Raw genomic sequence first — 22,011 nt, forward strand, 5'->3', positions numbered from 1 at the left:
GCTTCTCTCGGTTTAGGGTTTTTTTGTTTTTTTTAAAGCTCTTTACAATGCAGGGATGTAAAGGGCACCACTAAAATGACAAAATGCAATGTGCCACTAACGCCGTACAACCCACTGCCAATGCCGTGCATGTGCATGGACCAAGTGAGACATCCAAGGGTAGGCTCCATAAGTTCAGGTATGGGAGATTTACACTTATAAATGCATCTTTTATTTTCCCTAATTTTCTAATGTGATAAAGCTGTCCATATATTTCTCAATAGTGTAGTGTGTTATGAGGTTTAACAAACCCGAAATGAAAAAGACCAATGATTTTGAAAATTTTTCAACACTAAATTCCATCCAGGCAACAGCCAAATGACTTATTTTTTTTGCAGAGGTTTCTGGTTTTATATTTGACTTCAGTAGGGGATACTCATAGAAATGAAGCAGGGAACATGCAGCTGAATCGTTCTAATACACATAACATAAATATAATATTAGGTTGGAGGTACACCAGAAAAGTAGTGGAATTGACTGCAAATACAAAAAGAAAAAAGGAATCTGGTGATTTTCGATCGTAAGTCATAACCTAGTCATGAATCTCAACAATCTTGACAACTGATGAGTCCCCAACTTTTTGAAACACAACAACCTGGTCATTGTGTTTGAGCAATCCCACAGATTTGCCATAATTAAGGGCCAATTTCAACCTTGGTTCTTCACCAGAGCCTTGTGCAGTAGCCTGCCAAAAATAAAATAAAGAATATAATTAATTACATTTGCAGTATACACTAACACGTTAATCACCCTAAAATTATTCCAAAAATGAATAATTATTTATATCATATAACAAGAGTGGTTAATGCACATAATATTGTTTATTACTTCAGCCATTAAAATTTTTTTAAATAAAATTCAAGGAGACCAGCTTTTGTTTCTATCACAATTTGAGCTCAAATACATGTTGCCCAAGGAGAAAGAGAGAGAGAGAGAGAGAGAGGGGGAAAATATGCACTAGAAAACACATTAAGATGCTTCGTCTCATCTCAAACTTTACCTAGTCTGCTAGACAAAATGCCACGAAGTCAACTCCATAGGATGCCCAAAAACCTCATAAGAGTTCCAGCAGTACCTAAAGAAGGATTGAGAATTTTTTGTAACCTTTGGTTAAATCCTGTCCACTGATGGAATACGCACCCATGTTTCCCAAATACTATTAATTGTTTGTGCCTTCTCAAGCCGATATGTCAAGTCCCCACCCATTGAAAAAAAAATCTCACATTACTGGCTTTAGCTCATGAAAGCCCATGCTTGACAACTCATTCTATATCTGTCAACCATAATTTGTACCAACCTCCATACCTGGATTCCTTAAAAAAGGAAGGGTCTGTCATAGCACTCAATGCAGGCTGGGCAACATTTGCTGTATGCTCATGAATATTATTTGGCCCCCACATAAAAAATCTCTTTGCATCAATATCATCAAAATTTGTGTTTCTTGGTGCCCCAAATCAATTCAATCCTTCTGGCTGATCTTCAGTGCACCCAGATTGTTTTCTTTCATCTTGTCCTAAATGGTTTCTAGTTATATAATCTCATGAAGGTATCCATGTCTTGTTCAACGTTGTCTTGTATTACTAATAATCTATCCTGGCATCCTCAGCTCAACTTCACGCATCGCATGAATTTGTCTCTTGACTGCAGAATGCATGGTATAAATTTTGTAGGTTTTTAGCAAGCACGCAGAACATAAGAAGGATATTACAACCTCATGTCTTTGCTGCAAAATAACTTTGGATTAAAACATTGCTCCAAAATATTAATCATCCAAAACAAAAGAATGTGAAATGTTTATAATTTAGAAATCTGCCCGTGAAACATTTATAATCTAGAAATCTGTCAAAAACCAGAAGTCAGTACTTTAAAAAATTGTTACTACAATGAGTTTGGCATTTTACACTTTCTGCTTACATGATGTTTGTTTCTAGTTTTAAAAAGAAAGAAAAAAGTATAAAGATGATGTTTCAAGCCTGAAGGAGCTAGTGGGAACATTGCTACGAAGTTATGAATTGAAAAAACCCTGCAGATGCCTACATTTGCCTTTTGTCCCAATTATGATTTTGTTCCAATTTTGGACCTATGTCCATATAAATGTATAATTAAGTGCAACTACATATTAGTTCATGCTAGCACCTCTGCAAAAGGCCGGTGTGGCATGCTTGGAATCGCTCATGGGGATATGTGGCAGGATCCTTATCAATCCTGTCCTCATATATGAAGCATTTTGGCTTGAAGAGTTCAAATTGAAGTTCGTTCATGGACGCGCAGTCCCCCTTAGGCCTTGAACATTTTCCTCAGCTGCTTAAATGCGTCTGCTAGGTGTCACTCATAACACATGGCTTCTTTAGCTGCTAAATCCTGGCCATGTGTCATATACAGTTAGCAAGTGGGCTTATAACCATGTCTTAACTCCTCATTGGTCACATTTCCATGTGACGTATTTACTCGTTGGCAGGTGATGCGCATACTTCAAAACCAATAAATACAAACTCCTTCCCATATCTCGTTTTGGATTCTCTCTCATTCCCCCCAGATGCCCCCAGAAGATCTTCACCAGAAACCCTTCATGCTGGATAAGGATTGCCTCTAGGTCTACGCCCTATCAACTACATTCATTACTTGTGTACAATGCAAGCTTTCCTCCCCTCTCAAGAAGCCCCTTCTATAAAGCCACAAAAAATTATCTGTACATAGAACTGGTGGATGCAAGTTCTAGGAAAAGAGAATTTCAAAAAGGGTTGGAAGGCATTCTTTCAGGTGCCAAACCTCATCAGCTGGGCCTCATTAGCATCTCAACTCTGGTACATTCATGACCATCAGGCAGTACAATCAAAACAGTTGACTAGTTTGACTTTTGAGTTCTTTTGTAAAATAAGGACATCAGCGACTCCTGAGACTCTAAACAAGCATTTTCATGTTAGATTTAACATTCCTTGAAAATATGAACTTCCCCATCCTGGCACTGCTAGTCTGTATTATAGATTCCCCCCAGCCGCCATACCTGGTATAAGGATTTACTCTCACACTTTTCCATTTTTTTCATTGGTAGAAGGAAGACAATGACCACTTTTATCATGTTTAGACTTCGGTTCATAAATTGGTCATATTCTTGTATGTTGTTGAGATTTCTACTAAAAGAATGACCCAACTTGAAGATAAGTCTCTCCCTCTATTTATAATACAAATCAAATACATTCTAATGATAATAATACCTTTATTAACTCTAACTAATTAACATACTAACAAACTTAATAATAATATTAAAAGACATAAATAACCTCTAACACTCCCCCTCAAGCTAGAGCATATCATATGCTCCTAGCTTGTTACAAATAAATTTAACACGAGCAGCTCCCAAAGCTTTGGCAAACAAATCAGCAGGCTGCATATCAAATTTCACATAAGCGGTAGTAACGAGTTTCTGCACAAGTTTCTCTAAAAAAAAATGACAATCAACTTCCATGTGTTTCATCCGCTCAGGAAAGACCGGGTTGGGGGCAATATGGAGAGCAGCTTGATCATCACATATCAAATTCATAGGTTGAGAATGTGAAAAACCCAATTCTTCCAACATGTTCTTCAACTAGACAAGTTCACTAGTATGAACCATAGCTTTATATTCTGATTCAGCACTTGACCTAATTACCATAGTTTATTTCTTATTCTTCCAAGAAACCAAATTACTGCCAACCAAGATATAGTATCCTTTTTGGATCTTCGTTCCAACCCAATCTACATATGTATATCCATGAATATAAGTATGAACCTGATCATGATATAAAAGACCTCTCCTAGGTGCACCTTTGAGATATTTTAAGATGCTAATTACTGCATCTCAATGACTTGTCATCGGAGAATCTAGAAATTGACTCACAACACTTGTTGCAAAAGATACATCTGATCAAGTGCTTGTGCTATAATTCAACTTTCCAACAAGTCTCTAGTATTTTCCAGAATTAGGCAACAAATCACCCATATCCAACACTAACTTCTTGTTAGGATCCATGGGTGTATCAAGTGGTTTGGATCCCAAGAATCCAATTTCATCCAACAAATCAAGAACATACTTCCTCTATGACAAAATAGTTCCTCATGAGACCTAGATACTTCTATACTCAAAAAGTATTTCAATCATCTCAAATCTTTGGTTTGACTTAGTTTGTAGAAAAAGTTTGAGACTTTGAACACTTTTATCATCACCTTTGATAACAATATCATCCACATACACAACAAAAAGGATCCTACCCGATAAAGTATGATGATAAAACACGGAATGATCCACTGCACACCGTCGAAGACCAAATTCAAGTATTGCAACCCTGAAATGACCAAAACATGCTTTAGGAGATTGTTTTAAACCAAATAGTGCCTTCTTAAGCTGACAATCTAAGCTTGACTCCCCTTGAGCAACAAATGCAGGTGGTTGCTCCATATAGACCTTCTCCTCAAGATCACCATGAAGAAGACATTCTTCACATCTAACTCATGTAGAGACCAATGACAAGTGGTAGCCAAGGAGATGAATAGGCGTATTGATGTAAGTTTGGCAACCAGAGAAAAAGTGTCAGAATAATCCAAACCATGCACCTAAGTGTATCCCTTCAGATGAGCCACAAAACTATTAGGGTTGACTTTCACAATGTATACCCAATGACAACCAACCACAAACTTGTTAGGAGAAAGAGATACTAAGTCCCAAGTTTCATTGTCCTATAAAGAATTCACCTCTTCAACCATAGCATTCCTCCACCCAGAATGGGCTAAGGCTTCTGAAACAGATTTCAAAACAGCGATAGATAATAGAGTAGTAACAATACAATAATAGGAGGGTGATAAGAATTCATAACAAACATAGTTGGTAATGGGACGTTTGGCATGTTTATTTACCTTTATAAACAGCAATGGGAGATCAACATCACGGGAAATATGATCACTAGATATTAGATGAGGAAACCAAAGGCGTGGTAGTAGAAGCTAGATGGTACTCTCTTCCTTAGAGACTCCGTTGTGAATTTACCTACAAATTAGGATGATCAAGACGATGAGAAGGATTTAAACTACATGGAGACTCAAATGGTTGATAGGGCAAGGACAGCAAACTAGAATCTTGAAGATTAGGTAGAAGAAGAGATTCATTGAGCTCAGAAGCACTCAAGGACTGGGTGTAGTAAGGTATAAACTCAAAGAAGGCAACACTTTTAGAAACAAAGAAGCAATGCAGCACAAGATCATAACAATGATAACTCTTTTGAGTATTAAGTAGCCTAGAAAGACACATTTTATAGCACAAGGATCCAATTTATCCACCTTGATGAACAAAAGACACACACCCGAATGTACGAGGAGGGAGAAAGAATAAAGGTAAATTAGGAAGAGAATTGGGTAGGGAATTTTACCCATTGTGAACAGAGGATGGCATCTAGTTGATTAGTTAGCAAGTAGTAAGTACAACATCACTCCAAAACACTTTAGGTACATGCATTTGATTAAGTAAGCTGTGAGTGATTTCAAGGATGTCATTTTTTTCCTCTTTGCAACCCCATTTTATTGAGGAGTGTGGGCACAGGGCGATTGATGGACAATACGAAAATGAGTCATATAAGTAGTGAATTGTGAACTGAAATACTCTTTAGCATTATTACTTCGAAGCATTCTAACTGGAAAACCAAATTGAGCCTTTATTTTAGAACAAAAGGCACAAAATATATGAAATAACTCAGAATGATTTTTAGTAAATATAGCCAAGTCATTCTTGAATATTTTTCCACAAAGGTTTACAAAGTATCGGAAACCCAACTTGGACATAACTCTACAAGGACCCCAAACATGAGAATGGACTAACATGAAAGGGTTTGCAGCCTGTTTATTGACTAGGGAAGGAAAGGAACACGATGGTGTTTTCATAACAGACAATACTCACAATCAAGACTAGACGCAAAACTCAAATCAAGAGCAAAATGTTTCAACTTTTTCAGTGAAGGATGACCAAGGTGACAAACTGACAATGAATTTGGAGAGCTGTGGCAGCAACAATGCAGGCGATAGAAGGAGATAGCAGCTCAAAGTGATAAAGTCCACTAGCTTCACGCCCTCCGTCAATTGATTTCCACGTCTTTAAATCCTAAATAACCACAAAATCAGGTAAGAATGTTACTGAACAATTTATGGATTTAGTAATCTTGCTAATAGACAAAAGATTGAAAGGAAACTTGGGAATATACAAAAACAAAGGAAGAGAAATAGAAGAAATTGGATTTACAGTCCTAATTCCCTTGAGGACAGTGGTGGATCTATCAAAAAAGGTAACACAAGGTAAATTTGCAGGATACTGACAAGTAGAGAAGAAATTAGATATTTCAGTGATATAATCAGTGGCAGTAGAGTCTATGACCCAAGGACTAGGACAGGAAGTATTAGATGACAAGCAAATTGTGGGAGCTGTTTGGGAAAAAGATGCATTGGGACGAGAATTTTGTTGTGATGCTTGATACTGTTGGAACTTGAAATACTCTTTCTCTGACATAGTTTTTGTTTTTTGCCCCCCCCCCCGCGCCCCGCCCCCACCCCCACTTGGCCCCAAAGGTGTGGAGTTATTGGTGGCTGCATTGGCTACCCCCAAATGTGTGAAATCAGTGGTGGCTGCATTGGCTACCCCCAAATGTGTGAAATCAGTGGTGGCTGCATTGACAACACGTGAAGATCTACCATGGAGATCCCATCACTGCTCAATAGTATGATTACCTCCTCCACAATGAGTGCACTTGCGAGGGGTGCCTCTACCTCGTCCATCTCTACCACCATGACTACTAAAAACCACCTCGATAACTTCTGCAGCTGTTGGGTGGAGAACTAGAATCACCCTGTGTAGCAAAGATTGTCCACTCAGAGCCAAATGCAAGAGTAGGAGAATGTGTGCTACTAAAGGAAGCACGAAGTACACGAAAATAAACATCGGCAAATGATGGCAACTCTATACTACTAAGTATTTGGGACTGGACTGCCTCAAATGCAGGTCTCAAGCCTACTAGAACCTGAAAAAATATCAACTGCTCCCTTTGCTTCTACATCTCACGAATGTCGGAGGTTATAGATTGCATGACATTAAGCTCCTCATGAATACGTTTCATCTCTCCAAAATAATCTACAATGCTCTTATCTCTTTGTTGTAACTGAAAGTACTCCTCGGATAAATCATGCATATGTGTAATGTTACTAGAGTATAGAAGCTTGGCACAATCCCAAATCTCCTTGCAAATATCTAGATGCATGCATATCCGTGCAATATGTGGCTCCATCAAATTCCACAAGAAGGGAACAATCAAGGCATCTTCTTGAATCCACACTTCTTTTCTCTTCTTATCAGAAAGATCAGATTGGAGCAAGTGGTTAAATTTTCCTAATCCTGCTAAATAAACCCAAACAGCTTTAGACCATTGAACATAATTCTTTTCATCCAACTTTCGAGTTTTTATCCGCGTCAACAATGAAGGAAACATGTTTTTGGGATTCATAGACTCCATCCCAACACTCACAAACTAGCAGTGATACCAATGTCAAACAAGAAGAACAATCAAAACTAATTAGGACAATCACAAACGATGTGAAGTACTTACACAACCACAGACAAGGTGAATGACTTACCAACTAATAGAGCACTGTCGCAGCCTCACAACTATACTTACGAACACTGACACTGCTCCAAGAAACTCACAAAGAAGCCTTCACGAACACCAAACAACAACTGATGGATTACCATGAGTGCATGGTCGAAAAAGATTGGATCTTTGAGCAAAAAACATGCCCAACAGCTTGATGTTATGGTCTAGAAAAGAAATCAGAACATGGCAAAGGGGGAAAAAAAAAAAGTGGCTGGAAACTCAATCATGCACCAGCGCGTGGGGTTGGCACTGCCAGTATTTGGCTGGCGCATGGCAGCATGTGGGGCACTTGCCAGCAGTGGGGTTTTGTGAGAGTAAGCTTCAGAGGGTTTTTTTTTTGGGGATATGGTTGGTTTTGTGAAATAATGAAGGGTGGACATGGATCTGAGAAGGGCACTGATGGGAAGGTGTTTTCCAGCGATGGCTGAGTCACACTCTGATACCATGTTGAGATTTTGATTAAATGAATGATCCAACTTGAAGATAGGTCTCTCCCTCTATTTATAATAAAAATCAAATACATTCTAATGACAATAATAACCTTACTAACTCTCACTAACATACTAACAAATTTAACAATAATACTAAAAGACATAAATAACCTCTAACATATGTGTTTGGCTGAATTTTCATACCCATTTTTATAGGAAATTGACCCACCATGGTGTTATCTAATATGTCTAAATTTAACAAATTTTTAGTTAAACCAGCAAGAAGATACATTAAAATCTCAAGCTGTTACAAAGCACCACTTTGATATTCTACCCATTCCATCAATCAAATGGACATATGTCAACTTCGATTTTGTGCAATTCTAGGGTTAAAACTCTTATCTGATCTATTTTTTTGGTCACCAAGACAGTAGTTTGAAAGAATCAATTGAGCGTCCATTTTAATGGCTGAAGACTCCAACTGGAAACATCATAGAGACAACTCACTGACCAAGCAACATATTGAATTTCAATATGAGTAGGTTGTCAAAACCTATGTCTAATGGGCACACATTATATGCATAAATTCAGGAGAAATGCTATGAAATCATTACCATATCAGGACTTGCCAAAAATGGAAAGACTCCTCTGAAACCAAGTAATTGCCTAGCCTGCATCAAGGAAGGCAATTTATTAGAAATACATAAATTTTTAACAATACAAATAACATTAAATTCTTGGAATAGCTGTCTTGTTTGAATATGAATGAACATAAGACTTGGTATGAGGCCTTGGGTTATGTGGATGGGTTGAATGTTGGTGGGGAGGAGGTTTTGGTTCCTGTAGCTTTGTGATGATATTATTCTATTTTTGAAGGATGATTTGGAGGTTTTAAAAATGCTTGAACTGTTTGGAAGATCAAATTGTTTTGGGACTGAAGATTAATTTGTCTGAGTCTAGTTTGATTGGCTTGAGTTTGAGTTTGCAGGATTTCTCTTGTTTTGCCTCTTTAGCTTTGTAATGTTCATGAGTGGCATTAGGCTTATTTAGGCCTTCCTTAAGGGGGAAGCGGTTATGTCATTTTTCTTTGGAAACTAAGGCCCCCATTTAGAACGTATTAAAAAGTAAGTACTTACTATGAGTACTTAGATAAAGCAATCCAGCAAAATTAACTCTCATAGTTATCCCACTTTTATTTCTGACTTGCAACCGTTTGGGAGATGGTTCTAAAATTCAATAATGGTAGAATTTGCACAAAAGAGATGTCTCTCTTTGTGATGCTTTTGCTCGTTTATATCACCTTTCTACCAATCATGATACTCTTATTTCTAACTTCTATGGTTCAGATGGCTTTTGCATCTTCTTGGAATCTTCTACTCTTTCTTCATCTCAATGACAGAGAGGTGGTTTAGTTTAGGTCGTTGATTTATATTCTTTCTGTCGTGTTTTCTTCTCTCTGGACAAGAGGCTTTTGTGTCCTGAAGGTTTTGGTAATTTCACCCATAAATCCTTTTATGCTTATCTTAGCCGGGCTTTGGCTGATAGTTCCTACCCTCTAGAAAAGTTTATCTTGAAGGCTAAGGTTCCTTTCAGAGTTCAGGCTTTTTATTGGTGCATGATTCAAACAGATAAATACCAATGGCTGTCTATAGATGAGGAAGCCTAATAAGGCTTCATCATCTGATACTTTTGTGTTGTGTAAGCAAGACAGTGACAATAGTCCCTGTATTTTTTTTGCACGGCCCTTATTCTCACAGTTGTGAATTCTATTTATAGCATTTGAAAGTAGTTGGGTGGGTCTGAACTCTGTGGAGGAGTTGTATCTCTTAAGTTATCAGTTTAAGGCAGAAGAAGTGCTGCAGGATTGTATGGAGTTGCGCTTTTCTTGCTATTATTTGGTGCATGTGGTTGGAAATGAATGTGAGGATCTTTAGGGATAATTCAGTTCCCATTTGCTTTGGGATAGAGTGATCTTCATTGTGTTGCTTTTCTCTTCAGTGCTGGACCTCCTGGTGCTTTTACAGGAGTTCACCAACCCATATTAGCTACCGATATAAGGTTCGCAGGCCCCTTGTTGTGTGCTCTGCTTCTTTGAATATATCAGTAAAAAGAGGGCAGGCAAATTTGGAACAATGTGTGTGTACACACGCGTGCTTGCGAGAGAGAGAGAGAGAAATGGTTTGGCCCTAAACATGGTGAAGAGATATTTACATACCTGAAATGATCCAGTGAATGTCCATTTCAATGAATTTGATCTAGGTCGAGGAACAACAACAGCCAATACTGGAACTGATGGCCTATATTTTGCAATCAACCTGTCAATACAAACTTAACATTTTCAGCCAGTTATTTCAAATCCTTACTCTTTACTTCCTATTTGTAAGTGTGCATGGAAGCACCTTGCTGCTCCACCAGATGATGTAAAGACAACAATGATTGCAGCCTTGACTATAATAGCAGCACGTACCTGTAAAGGAGATGAATAACAAACACAAGGCCTGTTGTTTAGTGAGAAGTGAGAAGGTTGTTAAATCTGTATGTATTAAAAGATGAAAATCTCAAATACCGCAGATGAAGCAACTGATTCTGCCTGAGACATAGGCTCCCCAACATGGTTGACAATTCTTTTGAACTGAAGTGACTGATTGTAAACATTTTCAGCCTACAAATGAAGCATCTGTTCATATCAGTGAGAACAGTATACTGTTAATTTTATGTAAAAATTGTACAGTATGTTGGGAATTGATACAAATTTTCTTTCAGATTTCAGATGTTTTGAAACTTGTGTGGGTCTAATATCACCTGAGATAATCCTACAGCCAATGCTTTGAGATTAACGTTTAATGCTCATACAAGGAGGTTATTGTCTTTAACTTAACTGTTCAATGAGAAAAAATAGGAAAATCAGTGTTTGGGGTTCCCAACACCTTTTTCTTGCAAACCAGAAGAAAAAAAAAAAAAAACAAATACAAGAACTATTCTTCTGGATCAGGAGACAAATGGTGATGGTATCCTAATTGCTGGGGCATTTGCTTCAATAGCACTTCAATAATAAGGCAGAGTTTTTAAAAAAGAACACACATGAAAAAAATCGTGGCAGTGAGCAGCATGACCAACTATTAGCCACAAAAGTGCAGTTCAGAATGTAGGGAATGGTGATAGCACGTCAAAGAAAGATGCACTAAAAAGAATTTCTGGCCTTCCCATAAGCAGCATGGATTTTTTTGAAACATGTAATTTATGCAGCTGAATGATAGTAACTATTTTCAGGTGCAGTATTGGAGCCCCTTTTGGTATTCACTGCAACAAGGTTCTTATCCATCTGGATCACAGAATAATCATGGAGTAACACAATCAGAGCTATCAATTCATATCATTTGAATTTAGCCCATACATAGTGGGCCGTAAATCTTTAGTTCTGTAATTTACAGGAAAGAATGTAACTGTAACACCAGTGTGTATCTATTGAGGCTTAAATTTCTAAGCTGTTTCCAATTTTAGAACCAAGCGTTCCTAAGCCTTGGAGAATGGAAAAGAATTTGGAATAGAATTATGAGTTCTTCTTTAAGAGGGTCTGCATAACCAACTCAAGAAATAATGTCTAAAACAGCAGTCACTTGGGTAGATATGCACAAGGTTTAAATTTTCACTTCAGACAAATCTTCAAAGTACGGAAATTTCAAAGGGAACTTCAATGTCTGTGTCCACTTTGATTTTGATTTTGATTTTAGTATTTTTTTTAAATGATAGAAATTAGTAGTGAGGCATGTAATTCTTAAAGAAAATTTAGAACCTGGTAATAGACATAATGCAAGATTTAGAACCAAAACAATTTAAACAAAACACATCAATGACAGGTATGCAGTGTGTAAGGTGTAATAACTGTAACTAAGGACAGTACAATAATATTTTTATGGGAGATTAGGAATATATGAACTTTCTACAGGATCCATTTGTCTGATGTGATTCATTGACATTTTAGCTACTTAAGGTTAAGTATTCCATTTCCTAATGTTAGCAATGTACAGCGGTCAAATAGGATCATTATCTTCTCCGGATATTTTTTTCAAGTATATCAACTAATATAATTATCTTTATGTTGGCCTTACAAGGCTTAAAATCTTGTTATCTTGTTTTGATGCTAACAAACAAGTAGAATTTAACATATTTGTGTGAGTAATGTTGTTTCAGGGCTCATATATGAGAAAGCAAGGTCAAAGTGCCCACTAGGATCAAATGAAGCTTAAAAGAGCCCAAGCATGGATTTAAAGATGATATATGAAACCTTGAAGAATATGAGGACATGAATGAGTTGTTGAAAGCCAAGGCATATTAAAGTCAAAAGAGCCAAAGAAAGGCAAAGTGAGAAAGCTCAAAGAATATGGAAGCTTGAAGAAAAGATGGACTCAATCCAAGGACAAAACATGAAGACTCAAGAACCTAGAATGAGAAAAGTTTTAGAAGTTTTCATGTAAGTGCTTTAATATTTAAAATATCATTTGAAATATTTTGAAGCCCTTAAGTTAACTTCTTAGACCTAAATACCTTTTAAAATATCTGGAAAATATTTTTATAAAGTCAAAAATTATTTTAAAAAGGTTAGAATCATTTTTGGAATGAAAAGCATCAAAAAGAGTTTTTCCAATTGCTGTCAGTTTTTATACATCCGCATTGAGGTGAATTTTTCTCTATCAAAAACTCATTATTTTAAAAAGTGGTCAACATGAAAGTTGTAGGATTTTCTCTTAACTTTCTTTTGACACCAAGAACACCTAATTTGGAGTTATATAGAAAAAGTTATGGCTAAAACACTGAAGCAGGGTCACTGCTGTCAGAGAACAAGACAGAAAGTGGCAGTAGCAGTTCAGACGTCTGAACTCTAACTTCAGACATCTGAACCTGAACCTCAGACGTCTGAACTCTGACTTCAGACATCTGACCCTGTATCTAGTTCTATTTTAAAGGGGTTTCAAGAACTTTAGATGACTGAACTCGAACCTTCAGTCATCTAAACACTGTTCAACGGGAAAGTTTTTCAACTTCTAATATTTTAAAATATAACCGTTTGAGCTCCAAACTTTCTAAAAACTTGGGAAACTCTCTAAGGAGACTTTTGCAACATGGAAACAAGTTTGAAAGCCTATAAATACATGGTTTTGCAAATCAAAACTCATCCAAGAATTGAAAAATCTGCTTGTAAAGCTGAAAGCACTCTTGTTCTTCAAAAGCTCTCTTGCTCACTCATTGCAAATCTATTTTACTGAGATATTCTGAAGTGCTAATTCTTCCTCCTTTGAATTCCTACTGCTAATCCTCTTCTAAGAAGAATATTGGTGAATTCTACACTTGAGCTTCATTGTATTTCATATTGATATTTTACATTCAAAGTATATAGTGCTGAAATTGTACTAACTTGCTCTTTGAGAGAGTATACTTGTACGCAGATCTTATCTTGTGTTTCTTATAATTCTTTGACGTTCCAAGGGTCGTTTGGATCGTTGGCTAAGCCAAGGGACATTGCTTAGAGAGACGGGCTCTAGCCTATGTAAGGAGTGACCGAAAGAGGGAATATAGTTTGGAGAATGCGGACTCTAGCCTTAACCAAGGAGTGTTGTAATCGGTATTGTTCCACCCGTCAACGGAACTGAACTAGTGAATCCTTTGGTAGTTTGCCAAAGGCGAGGACGTAGGCTGGGTATAGGCCAAATCTCGTAAAAATTTCCGTCTCATTCTTTTTTTCCCTTACACTTTATTTTCAGCATATTTAAATTACATGGATGATTTATTTGATAATCATATATACTACGTAATATTTGGAAATCAAACAAACTTAAGGTTTAATTTTGATTTGAGTTGCGGAAACTAAAAGGGAGTACGTTGGTTACGCCATATCTTGCGGAAACCTTACGGAAGTACGTTACTTGGTTAACATCCCAAAGATAAATTTACCAAGAGTTTATTTGAGTTCTAAATATTTGGAAAAAGTGATTTGATTCATCTATACAGGGCTTTACATCAGCAAACATAAATTCTCATTCACTACAGGGCTTGGTTCAAATTTGGAAAATATAAACAAACAACCATCTTGAGTTGTTATATTACATAAGTGCTGTGTATTGCTTGTTTGTTTACTTTCTAATTTTAGTTGATTGGTTTGGTTGAATGATTGGATGTTTGTATGGTTAAAAATTAAGTAAAGAAACTAAGTTCTTGAGTGCTTAACAAATTAAACAAATCAGTCACGAATTGGTTAAAAGAAATAAAATAAGTTTAAGAATTTTAAAAAGGAATTAAAAGAAATTTTTAAAAGCCAATTCACCCCCCCTCTTGGGAAGCTATTCCTAATTTCACTTTATATATCAGTTAAATATTAATTATAATGCAAACACAAGTAATTTAGACATATTATCATTTTACCTGAAAGCTTAAGCTATTATGTTGTGGCCAACAATATATATCAAGGTTTAACCCCTTGCGATAAACGCGGGCAACAATGCTAGAATGTAGGACCTCCTGGTAACCATAGCTCTGGTACCATGTTAGATACCATTTTAGCTAAAAGCTTAAACTATTAGGTTATGGGTTAACAATGAATATAAAGATTTAACAAGATTGAATAAAATGCTGCAGTTAATATTAATATCTAAGTTCAATTTTTGCATAAAATTCCAAAAGATTGTGTTAAAGCTTGATATGCATTGTTGGCCCTCAATCTAAAAGCTTAAGCATATAGGTAAAGTAGTAATCTAACATGGTATCAGAGTTGGTTACCAGGAGGTCCTGGGTTCTAGTCTTGTTGCACACATTTATTGTGTGGTATAAAAAAATTATTTTATTCCTATAATGGATGATATTACCGTGTCTTTATCTCTCCACATCCTGTCGGGCTGTATGTGTGGAGGAGTGTTAAAGCTGGATATACATTGTTGGCCCACAACCTAATAGCTTAAGCTTTTAGGTAAAGTGGTAATCTAGTTGAAAGCTAGCATTCATATCCTTCTTCAAAAAATATTTGGTCTCAATTAAAAAAAAAGATTTATTGTGAGGGAAATCTCTTTTTTTGGGTTTTGAATCCCAAATTTCATTTTCAAGGAAATTTTGTTCAAGTCAAATTTTCTAAAAGTGGCAAAATTTTCAAGATTTCAACAAATTTTGGATGATTCATGGAAATTTTAAAGGAATTTACTGCTATTTCAATTTCAGTGGGTGGAAAGTGGAATTTCAACAAAAATTTCAGATATGCGTGATTATTGGCTAGTCATGCATATGATTTGATGCTTTAATTGGACAATATAGTCCCATTCACTTGCACTAAATTGTCCACATCCATTTATCTCGTTGGTTCTTAATTCTAACTTTTAAAGGCATTATTGGCATTCAGTTTTCATACATTTCTTCTAAATAAGGTTTCTGAATGAGAATATTTCACACAAATCATCACAGTAGTGTTTCCCAGACTAATAATACAAATACCTACTTCAGCACAAATTCTGCCCACAATCTTTATCGCTTCAACAGGATAGAGGCCCCGAACTGTCTCTGCACCTAATAATATACCATCGGTTCCTTATAAAGAACATCAAAAGAAAGTATCAGTATTAGTGATTTTTTGAAGGATATATGTGTATGTGGGTAAGTATATGTCAAACAAATAATGTTTGAATGCAACAAGTTACAAACCATCAAGAACTGCGTTAGCAACATCAGTTGCCTCTGCACGAGTTGGTCGTAAATTCTGTGTCATACTATCAACCACTCGAGTAATTATGGCAGGTTTTCCAACCATGTTGCACTTATGCACAGCAGACTTTTGAAATAAGAAAACCTACAGAAAGAGACATTAACACCAATTTCACAACATCAACATGGATCAGTGCTTTAAAACAATGGTCATAATTTTCTGCATGCGGAAAGTTATATGTTTACTTATTGTTTTGTTATTAAAAACTCCTCAGAAATTATGCTAATAATATACTGAACCCATGCTTAACAAATTATACACAAAATATTCTCTTATTCACATAGCAATTTCCAAAATTGTTTGGCATTAAAAATATTGAAACTACACTGGATGGGGATCACGTTCAGCAAGATCTTGGGGTCTACCATAGTGTCATGGTCCGCCTTTTTCACACCGTTGTGAAGGGCCGTGCGGCGCTAGCTAAAGCACTCTTGTTTAACTAGCCAGCCTTTTGTTTACCAACATTCATCCACGAAGCACTTTCATTAACATTCAATCAGATAACAGCGGAAATTATAATCAATTAATGAAAGCCGTGGCAACCAAGCAGTAAATATTGAAGCAAACGTAATTCATTAATAAATCCTCCGTTGACATGTTGTACTTAGCGAGGGAGGCAAGTAGGCTAAGCACGTTGACAATTGCTAGTGAGTTTTACAATGATTGATGAACACTCACCCTCCCCTAAAGAGCTTTCTAGGCCATTCTCACTCTAGCACTAGGAAACATCAAAGTGACCGAGGAGTCATACTGCCTTATTTGGCTTACAATGAAAGAAATACTAGAAAATAACCCTACACTAGTATTTACATGATGGAAACCCATCCCAAACACACGAGATAAGCGGTCATAGGCAAGCATAATGCCCTGAACAAGCTTAGCCCGTGACATTCTCCCCCACTTATGCGGTCGACGTCCTCGTAGACTTTTGGCGATAGGTACACTTCAAATTTGTCCACGAATGACTTCAAATCTTCCGCAGAAATCCAGCTGATTTCTGTATCATCAAGGCATTTTCACTTCACTAGGAACTTCTGCCGCTTCTTCCTTGAGGACTGGAACTTTCTGTCTGCAAGGATCTCTTCAACATCATGTCTGTCAGGTTGCACTGTCTTCAACTCTGCACTATTTGACTGACTTTTGCTCAGGTCGTTGGTGTTGGCGTTGAATGGCTTGAGGCAATTGACATGAAATTGCGGTTTTCTCTCCTGATCTGCCCACTTCTTCATCTGCTTAGAAGCTTTCTCCAGATAGGCTTGGGCAAACTCTGCATTCTTTCTCCCTTCGCTGGTGAAGATGTACGCCCTGGGACTCTTTCATCTGTACGGCTCGCCCACTGTGTGAGGTAACAGCGGCAGCTAGCCTGTAACAAGCTCAAAAGGGCTCTTGTTGGTTGTTGAGCGCCTTTCGGCGTTGCCACAGAATGGAGCCACATCAAGTAGTTGCACGCCATTCTTCTGGTTGTCATTGACACAATGGTGCAAGTACTCATCTAGTAGCTCTCTGAATCTCTTCATCTGTTCGTCTGTCTGTCGATGATAACTCGAAGAGATGTCAAGGTGTGACCTGAATATCCTGAAAAACTCTGTTAAGAAGTTGTCAGTGAACATTAAATCTTGGTCACAAATAATAACTTGGGGAAAACCCCAAAGTTTCACAATAGTCACAAGGAACAATTGTGTCGTCCCCTCTGCCGAACAGTACTTTGGTGCGGCTATGAAAGTACCATACTTCTTCCGCTCCCCCTTGTCTTGTTGGCAAGTGAGACAAGTTTTGGTATAATTAACCACATCATCCCGCGTGTGCGGCCAATAATACCTCCCCAGTAGTCCTGTCATTGGAGTCATTCTCCGCGAATACCCCTTAACGAACTTCCTGTAGAAACTAGTAAGGCCAAGAAAGGAACGCAACTCCTTCACTGTCGTGGGGATCTTCCGTTCTTGAATCATCCTTACCTTCTCCATACCCCTCCGGATACGACCTTGTTCAACGACTTGACCAAGGAATTTGTTGCTCCGCCGAGCGAAAGAGAAATTCTCCTTCTTCATATTCAGACTGTTTCCCTTCAGCCTGTCGAACACCTTCCGTAGATGCTCTTCATGTTTCCTCTGAAACGACACCGATGCTCCCAACGGTGTTTTGGAAGGGCGAACACATCCCGCTTCCACTTCATCAAGCTGTTTCCCCAACTCTACTATCTCTCTAGGCGCAATCCAACATGGCCTTTTAGCAGGTGGTTTCACTCCTGATAACAACTTGATCTCTTGCTCCACAGTCCGTCGTGAAGGCAAATTGTGAGGCAGCTTATCCGGCAACACCTCCTTATCCTCATCCAACACCGCTTGGATGGGCGTAGGCTCCAGCTCTTGGCCTACTTCTTTGTCTACCACCACCGTGGCTAGACGTGTCTGCTCACCCTTACCCAATCCTTCATTGAGTTGAATGGCTGAAAGGGACTTCCCTTCGTCTCCTTTCGTTGCAACGACTTGCACCATGCATGAGTGATCTCCCATCAGACACAGGGAACCAGCCGAAGGCATCAGCACTGCCCTCGTCCCCATTAGGAACTCCATTCCTAGAATAACTGGATAGTCATCCAATGGCACCGCTGTGAAATTCGCATGACCTTCCCACTGTCCAAGCTTTATAACCACTTGCTTGGCTACTCCCAGAGTAGGCTGGGCTACAGAGTTAACTGCTTTCACGCGTCCTGTATCCTTCTCTAAGGATAAGTTGAGTCTTCCTGCTTCCAACTGCGAAACAAAATTATGAGTAGCTCCTGTATCCACCATAGCGCGAGTACTCTTCCCATTTATCCTCAAGTCCACAAACATTAACCCTTTTGCTCGTGTAACTTTCGGTGTTTTTGCCTGCTTTTCCAATGCGTTCACCAACCGCACTGAACCCACCCTCGGGGCATCATCCTCTTCCCCATCGTCTTCCACTGCCTGTTCTGCAATAGAAGCCTGTAAGGCATTAAGTGATGCTTTGTGAGGGCACTCAAAAACTCGATGAGGACCTCGACACAAGAAACACTCAATTTTACTCTTCCCCTTTCCATTGGGTGTGTTGAACCCTCGAGACGACGAAGCTTCCTGTGAGGTTGATGAATTAGGGTCGGCTCCCCCACTCTTGGGTTTGCCATTCTTGAAAGACTTTCCACCGTTTCCCTCTCCGCCAAACCATTTGGACGAAGTGGTCTCATCACCAGCGTAGTCTGTCAAGCGTTCTGCAGCCGCTTGTGCAGTTGACAAGTCTTGAACCCTTTGTCTATGAAGTTCAGTTCTTGCCCACGGTTTCATCCCCTCTAGAAAATAGAACAACTTGTCCTTCTCCGACATATCCCGAATATCCAACATTAAAGCAGAAAATTGTTTCACATAGTCACTGATTGACCCCGTATGCTTGAGATCTCTCAGTTTTCTCCTTGCATTATACTCAACGTTCTCAGGAAAGAATTGGGCCTTGAGCTCTCTCCTCAAGTCTGCCCAACTATCAATCATACAGCTTCCATTTTCAATTTCTCTGTACTTGGTACGCCACCACAGTTTGGCATCACCAACCAAGTACATGGTTGCAGTATCCACCTTTGCCTGTTCTGAGGCCATCCTCACAACGCGAAAGTACTGCTCCACATCAAACAAGAAGTTCTCTAACTCCTTGGCATCTCGGGCACCCCCATATGTCCTGGGTTCTGGCACCTTGGTTTTGCTTACTCCCGGAGTGTTGGAGTTCCCCATAGCAAGAACCATCACATTTACCTTTGCATCCAGATCTGCCATCCGGGCTTGCAAAGTTTCCACAGTGTGGCGAAAGTCCTCTGACATGTCGCCTATCAAACCTGCTTGATGTTTTTGTGATCCCCTCACTTCATCAACAAGTTCTCTCATCTGGGCCACCTCCGCGGCCATAGTGTTGGTTGACTCTTCAACCTGTGCTTCCAGCACGCTGATCCTCTCAGCATTGTTTGGTGCCATGGTCACTTACCAAAGCTTTCCAAACCCAACAACGAAGGCAATCGAATTCACGTAGCAACTCAACCTTGGGCTCTCACCAAGTGTCACCGACTTGGGCTCTGATACCAAATGTCACGGTCCGCCTTTTTCACACCGTTGTGAAGGGCCGTGCGGCGCTAGCTAAAGCACTCTTGTTTAACTAGCCAGCCTTTTGTTTACCAACATTCATCCACGAAGCACTTTCATTAACATTCAATCAGATAGCAGCGGAAATTATAATCAATTCATGAAAGCCGTGGCAACCAAGCAGTAAATATTGAAGCAAACGTAATTCATTAATAAATCCTCCGTTGACATGTTGTACTTAGCGAGGGAGGCAAGTAGGCTAAGCACGTTGACAATTGCTAGTGAGTTTTACAATGATTGATGAACACTCACCCTCCCTTAAAGAGCTTTCTAGGCCATTCTCACTCTAGCACTAGGAAACATCAAAGTGACCGAGGAGTCATACTGCCTTATTTGGCTTACAATGAAAGAAATACTAGAAAATAACCCTACACTAGTATTTACATGATGGAAACCCATCCCAAACACACGAGATAAGCGGTCATAGGCAAGCATAATGCCCTGAACAAGCTTAGCCCGTGACACATAGGCATGCACATAATATAGGGTATTTATGAATATCTAGTGTGTTATGATTTAAATATATCAGACGAGAATATGCTATTTTATTAATTATGTGATTTGAGTGGGGCATTATTCTCTTTTGTGCCTTTTTTATTATTAATATATAAGAAGGCAGACCTTGAGCTGTACGTATGCTCCAGGAAACAGCTGACCGATTTTTCCTCTTCTTTCTTTTCCTATTCTCCTCTTCTCTTCTTATCTCCTCCATCTCTAAATTTACATCATGGTATCAGAACATTATTCTTCTCTAAATCTGATTTATCCAAGTAGATTTTGATACTCTTTTTTGTTTTTCAGTTTTCTTATCTTTCTGCATTCAGTTCTCAGATCAGATTTTCTGGTTGGTTTGAGAGTTGTTTAGGAACACTCTTCCTTTCATTTAGGCTGTCCAGCATCGTACAGCATTCATGGCCATTTGCTGATGTGAAGGTCAGTTATACCCTATTTCTGGTATACTGCTTTTGCTGTTCCATTGTTCCACAGGCTAGTTTTGTCGCATGATGATGCTGTTTTGATGCTGCATCTATTTGTTATTGATTGCTTGCAATCTTGTATCAGTTTCAGGTTGGTTTTAATTGGTGTTTGATGACTATTTCCTGGCCTTGCATACACCTGCTTCTAGTTGCTGCCAGCCATAATGTTAGCAAGGTCTTAAATTTCGATTTCGACTCAAATTTCGAAGCTCCAAAAGTACGGAAATTTGGCCAGAAATTTCGATTTGAAAAAATAATGGAAATTAGTAGTAAAGCATGGAATTCTTTGTGAAACTTTAGAAATGGTTAAGAAACATAATAATATAAGTTTTAGGACTAATATATTACAAATTAAATACATCTATGTTTTGTATGAGGTGTAAAAGTTGTAAAATAGTATGTGTATCAAACATATTTGTACGATAATATACATTAAACATATTCAGTTAATACAAATGAAATTCATAAATCATTTAAATATTATTTATTATATAAATAATGATAATTTAGACATGAATAGTTAAATAAAATGTTACTCTGTTTATTTTTTCATATAATTTCAAAAACACTTGTAATAATATTTTGTTTCGATAAAATAAATAAAATTAATTAAGATAGAAATTTCACTTCATTCCTAAATTTCTCATTTGAATTCTAAATGAAATTTCATCGTATAGTTAAAATTGTGACAAGTTTCGCTAAAATTTTGAGATTTCGATAAATTTCAGATGATTCGTTGAGATTTCGACGGAAATTAGGCAAGACGAAAATCGATTGCCATTTCGATTTCGAGGGTGAGAGAAATCAAAAATTTCCACGAAAATGGAATTCTGACGAAATTTCATTGTATAGTTAAAATTGTGACAAGTTTCGCTAAAATTTTGAGATTTCAATAAATTTTGGATGATTCGTTGAGATTTCGACGGAAATTAGGCAAGACCAAAATCGATTGCCATTTCGATTTTGAGGGTGACGGAAATTTTGACAATTTCGTGGAAATTTAAGACCATGGTCTATAGC

The 22,011-nt window shown here is 38.0% G+C and overlaps 1 protein-coding gene across 1 annotated transcript in view; it reads right to left on the reverse strand.

Moving 5' to 3' along the window:
* Nucleotides 1–450: 450 nt before the first annotated feature.
* LOC131167999 (pyruvate kinase 2, cytosolic-like) overlaps nucleotides 451–22,011 on the reverse strand; it is a 78,360-nt gene continuing 56,799 nt past the window's right edge. The window contains exons 10-16 of the mRNA XM_058127122.1: nucleotides 15,812–15,956; nucleotides 15,609–15,697; nucleotides 10,698–10,793; nucleotides 10,531–10,598; nucleotides 10,347–10,446; nucleotides 8,746–8,802; nucleotides 451–724 (exon numbers count right to left, since the gene is read on the reverse strand). Coding sequence (XP_057983105.1) covers nucleotides 572–724; nucleotides 8,746–8,802; nucleotides 10,347–10,446; nucleotides 10,531–10,598; nucleotides 10,698–10,793; nucleotides 15,609–15,697; nucleotides 15,812–15,956 — 708 coding nt within the window. The 3' untranslated portion in view covers nucleotides 451–571. The remainder of the gene's footprint in view (nucleotides 725–8,745; nucleotides 8,803–10,346; nucleotides 10,447–10,530; nucleotides 10,599–10,697; nucleotides 10,794–15,608; nucleotides 15,698–15,811; nucleotides 15,957–22,011) is intronic.

The sequence above is a fragment of the Malania oleifera genome, chromosome 11, assembly GCF_029873635.1.
Source record: "Malania oleifera isolate guangnan ecotype guangnan chromosome 11, ASM2987363v1, whole genome shotgun sequence".
In the NCBI taxonomy this organism is placed as follows: Eukaryota; Viridiplantae; Streptophyta; class Magnoliopsida; order Santalales; family Ximeniaceae; genus Malania; species Malania oleifera.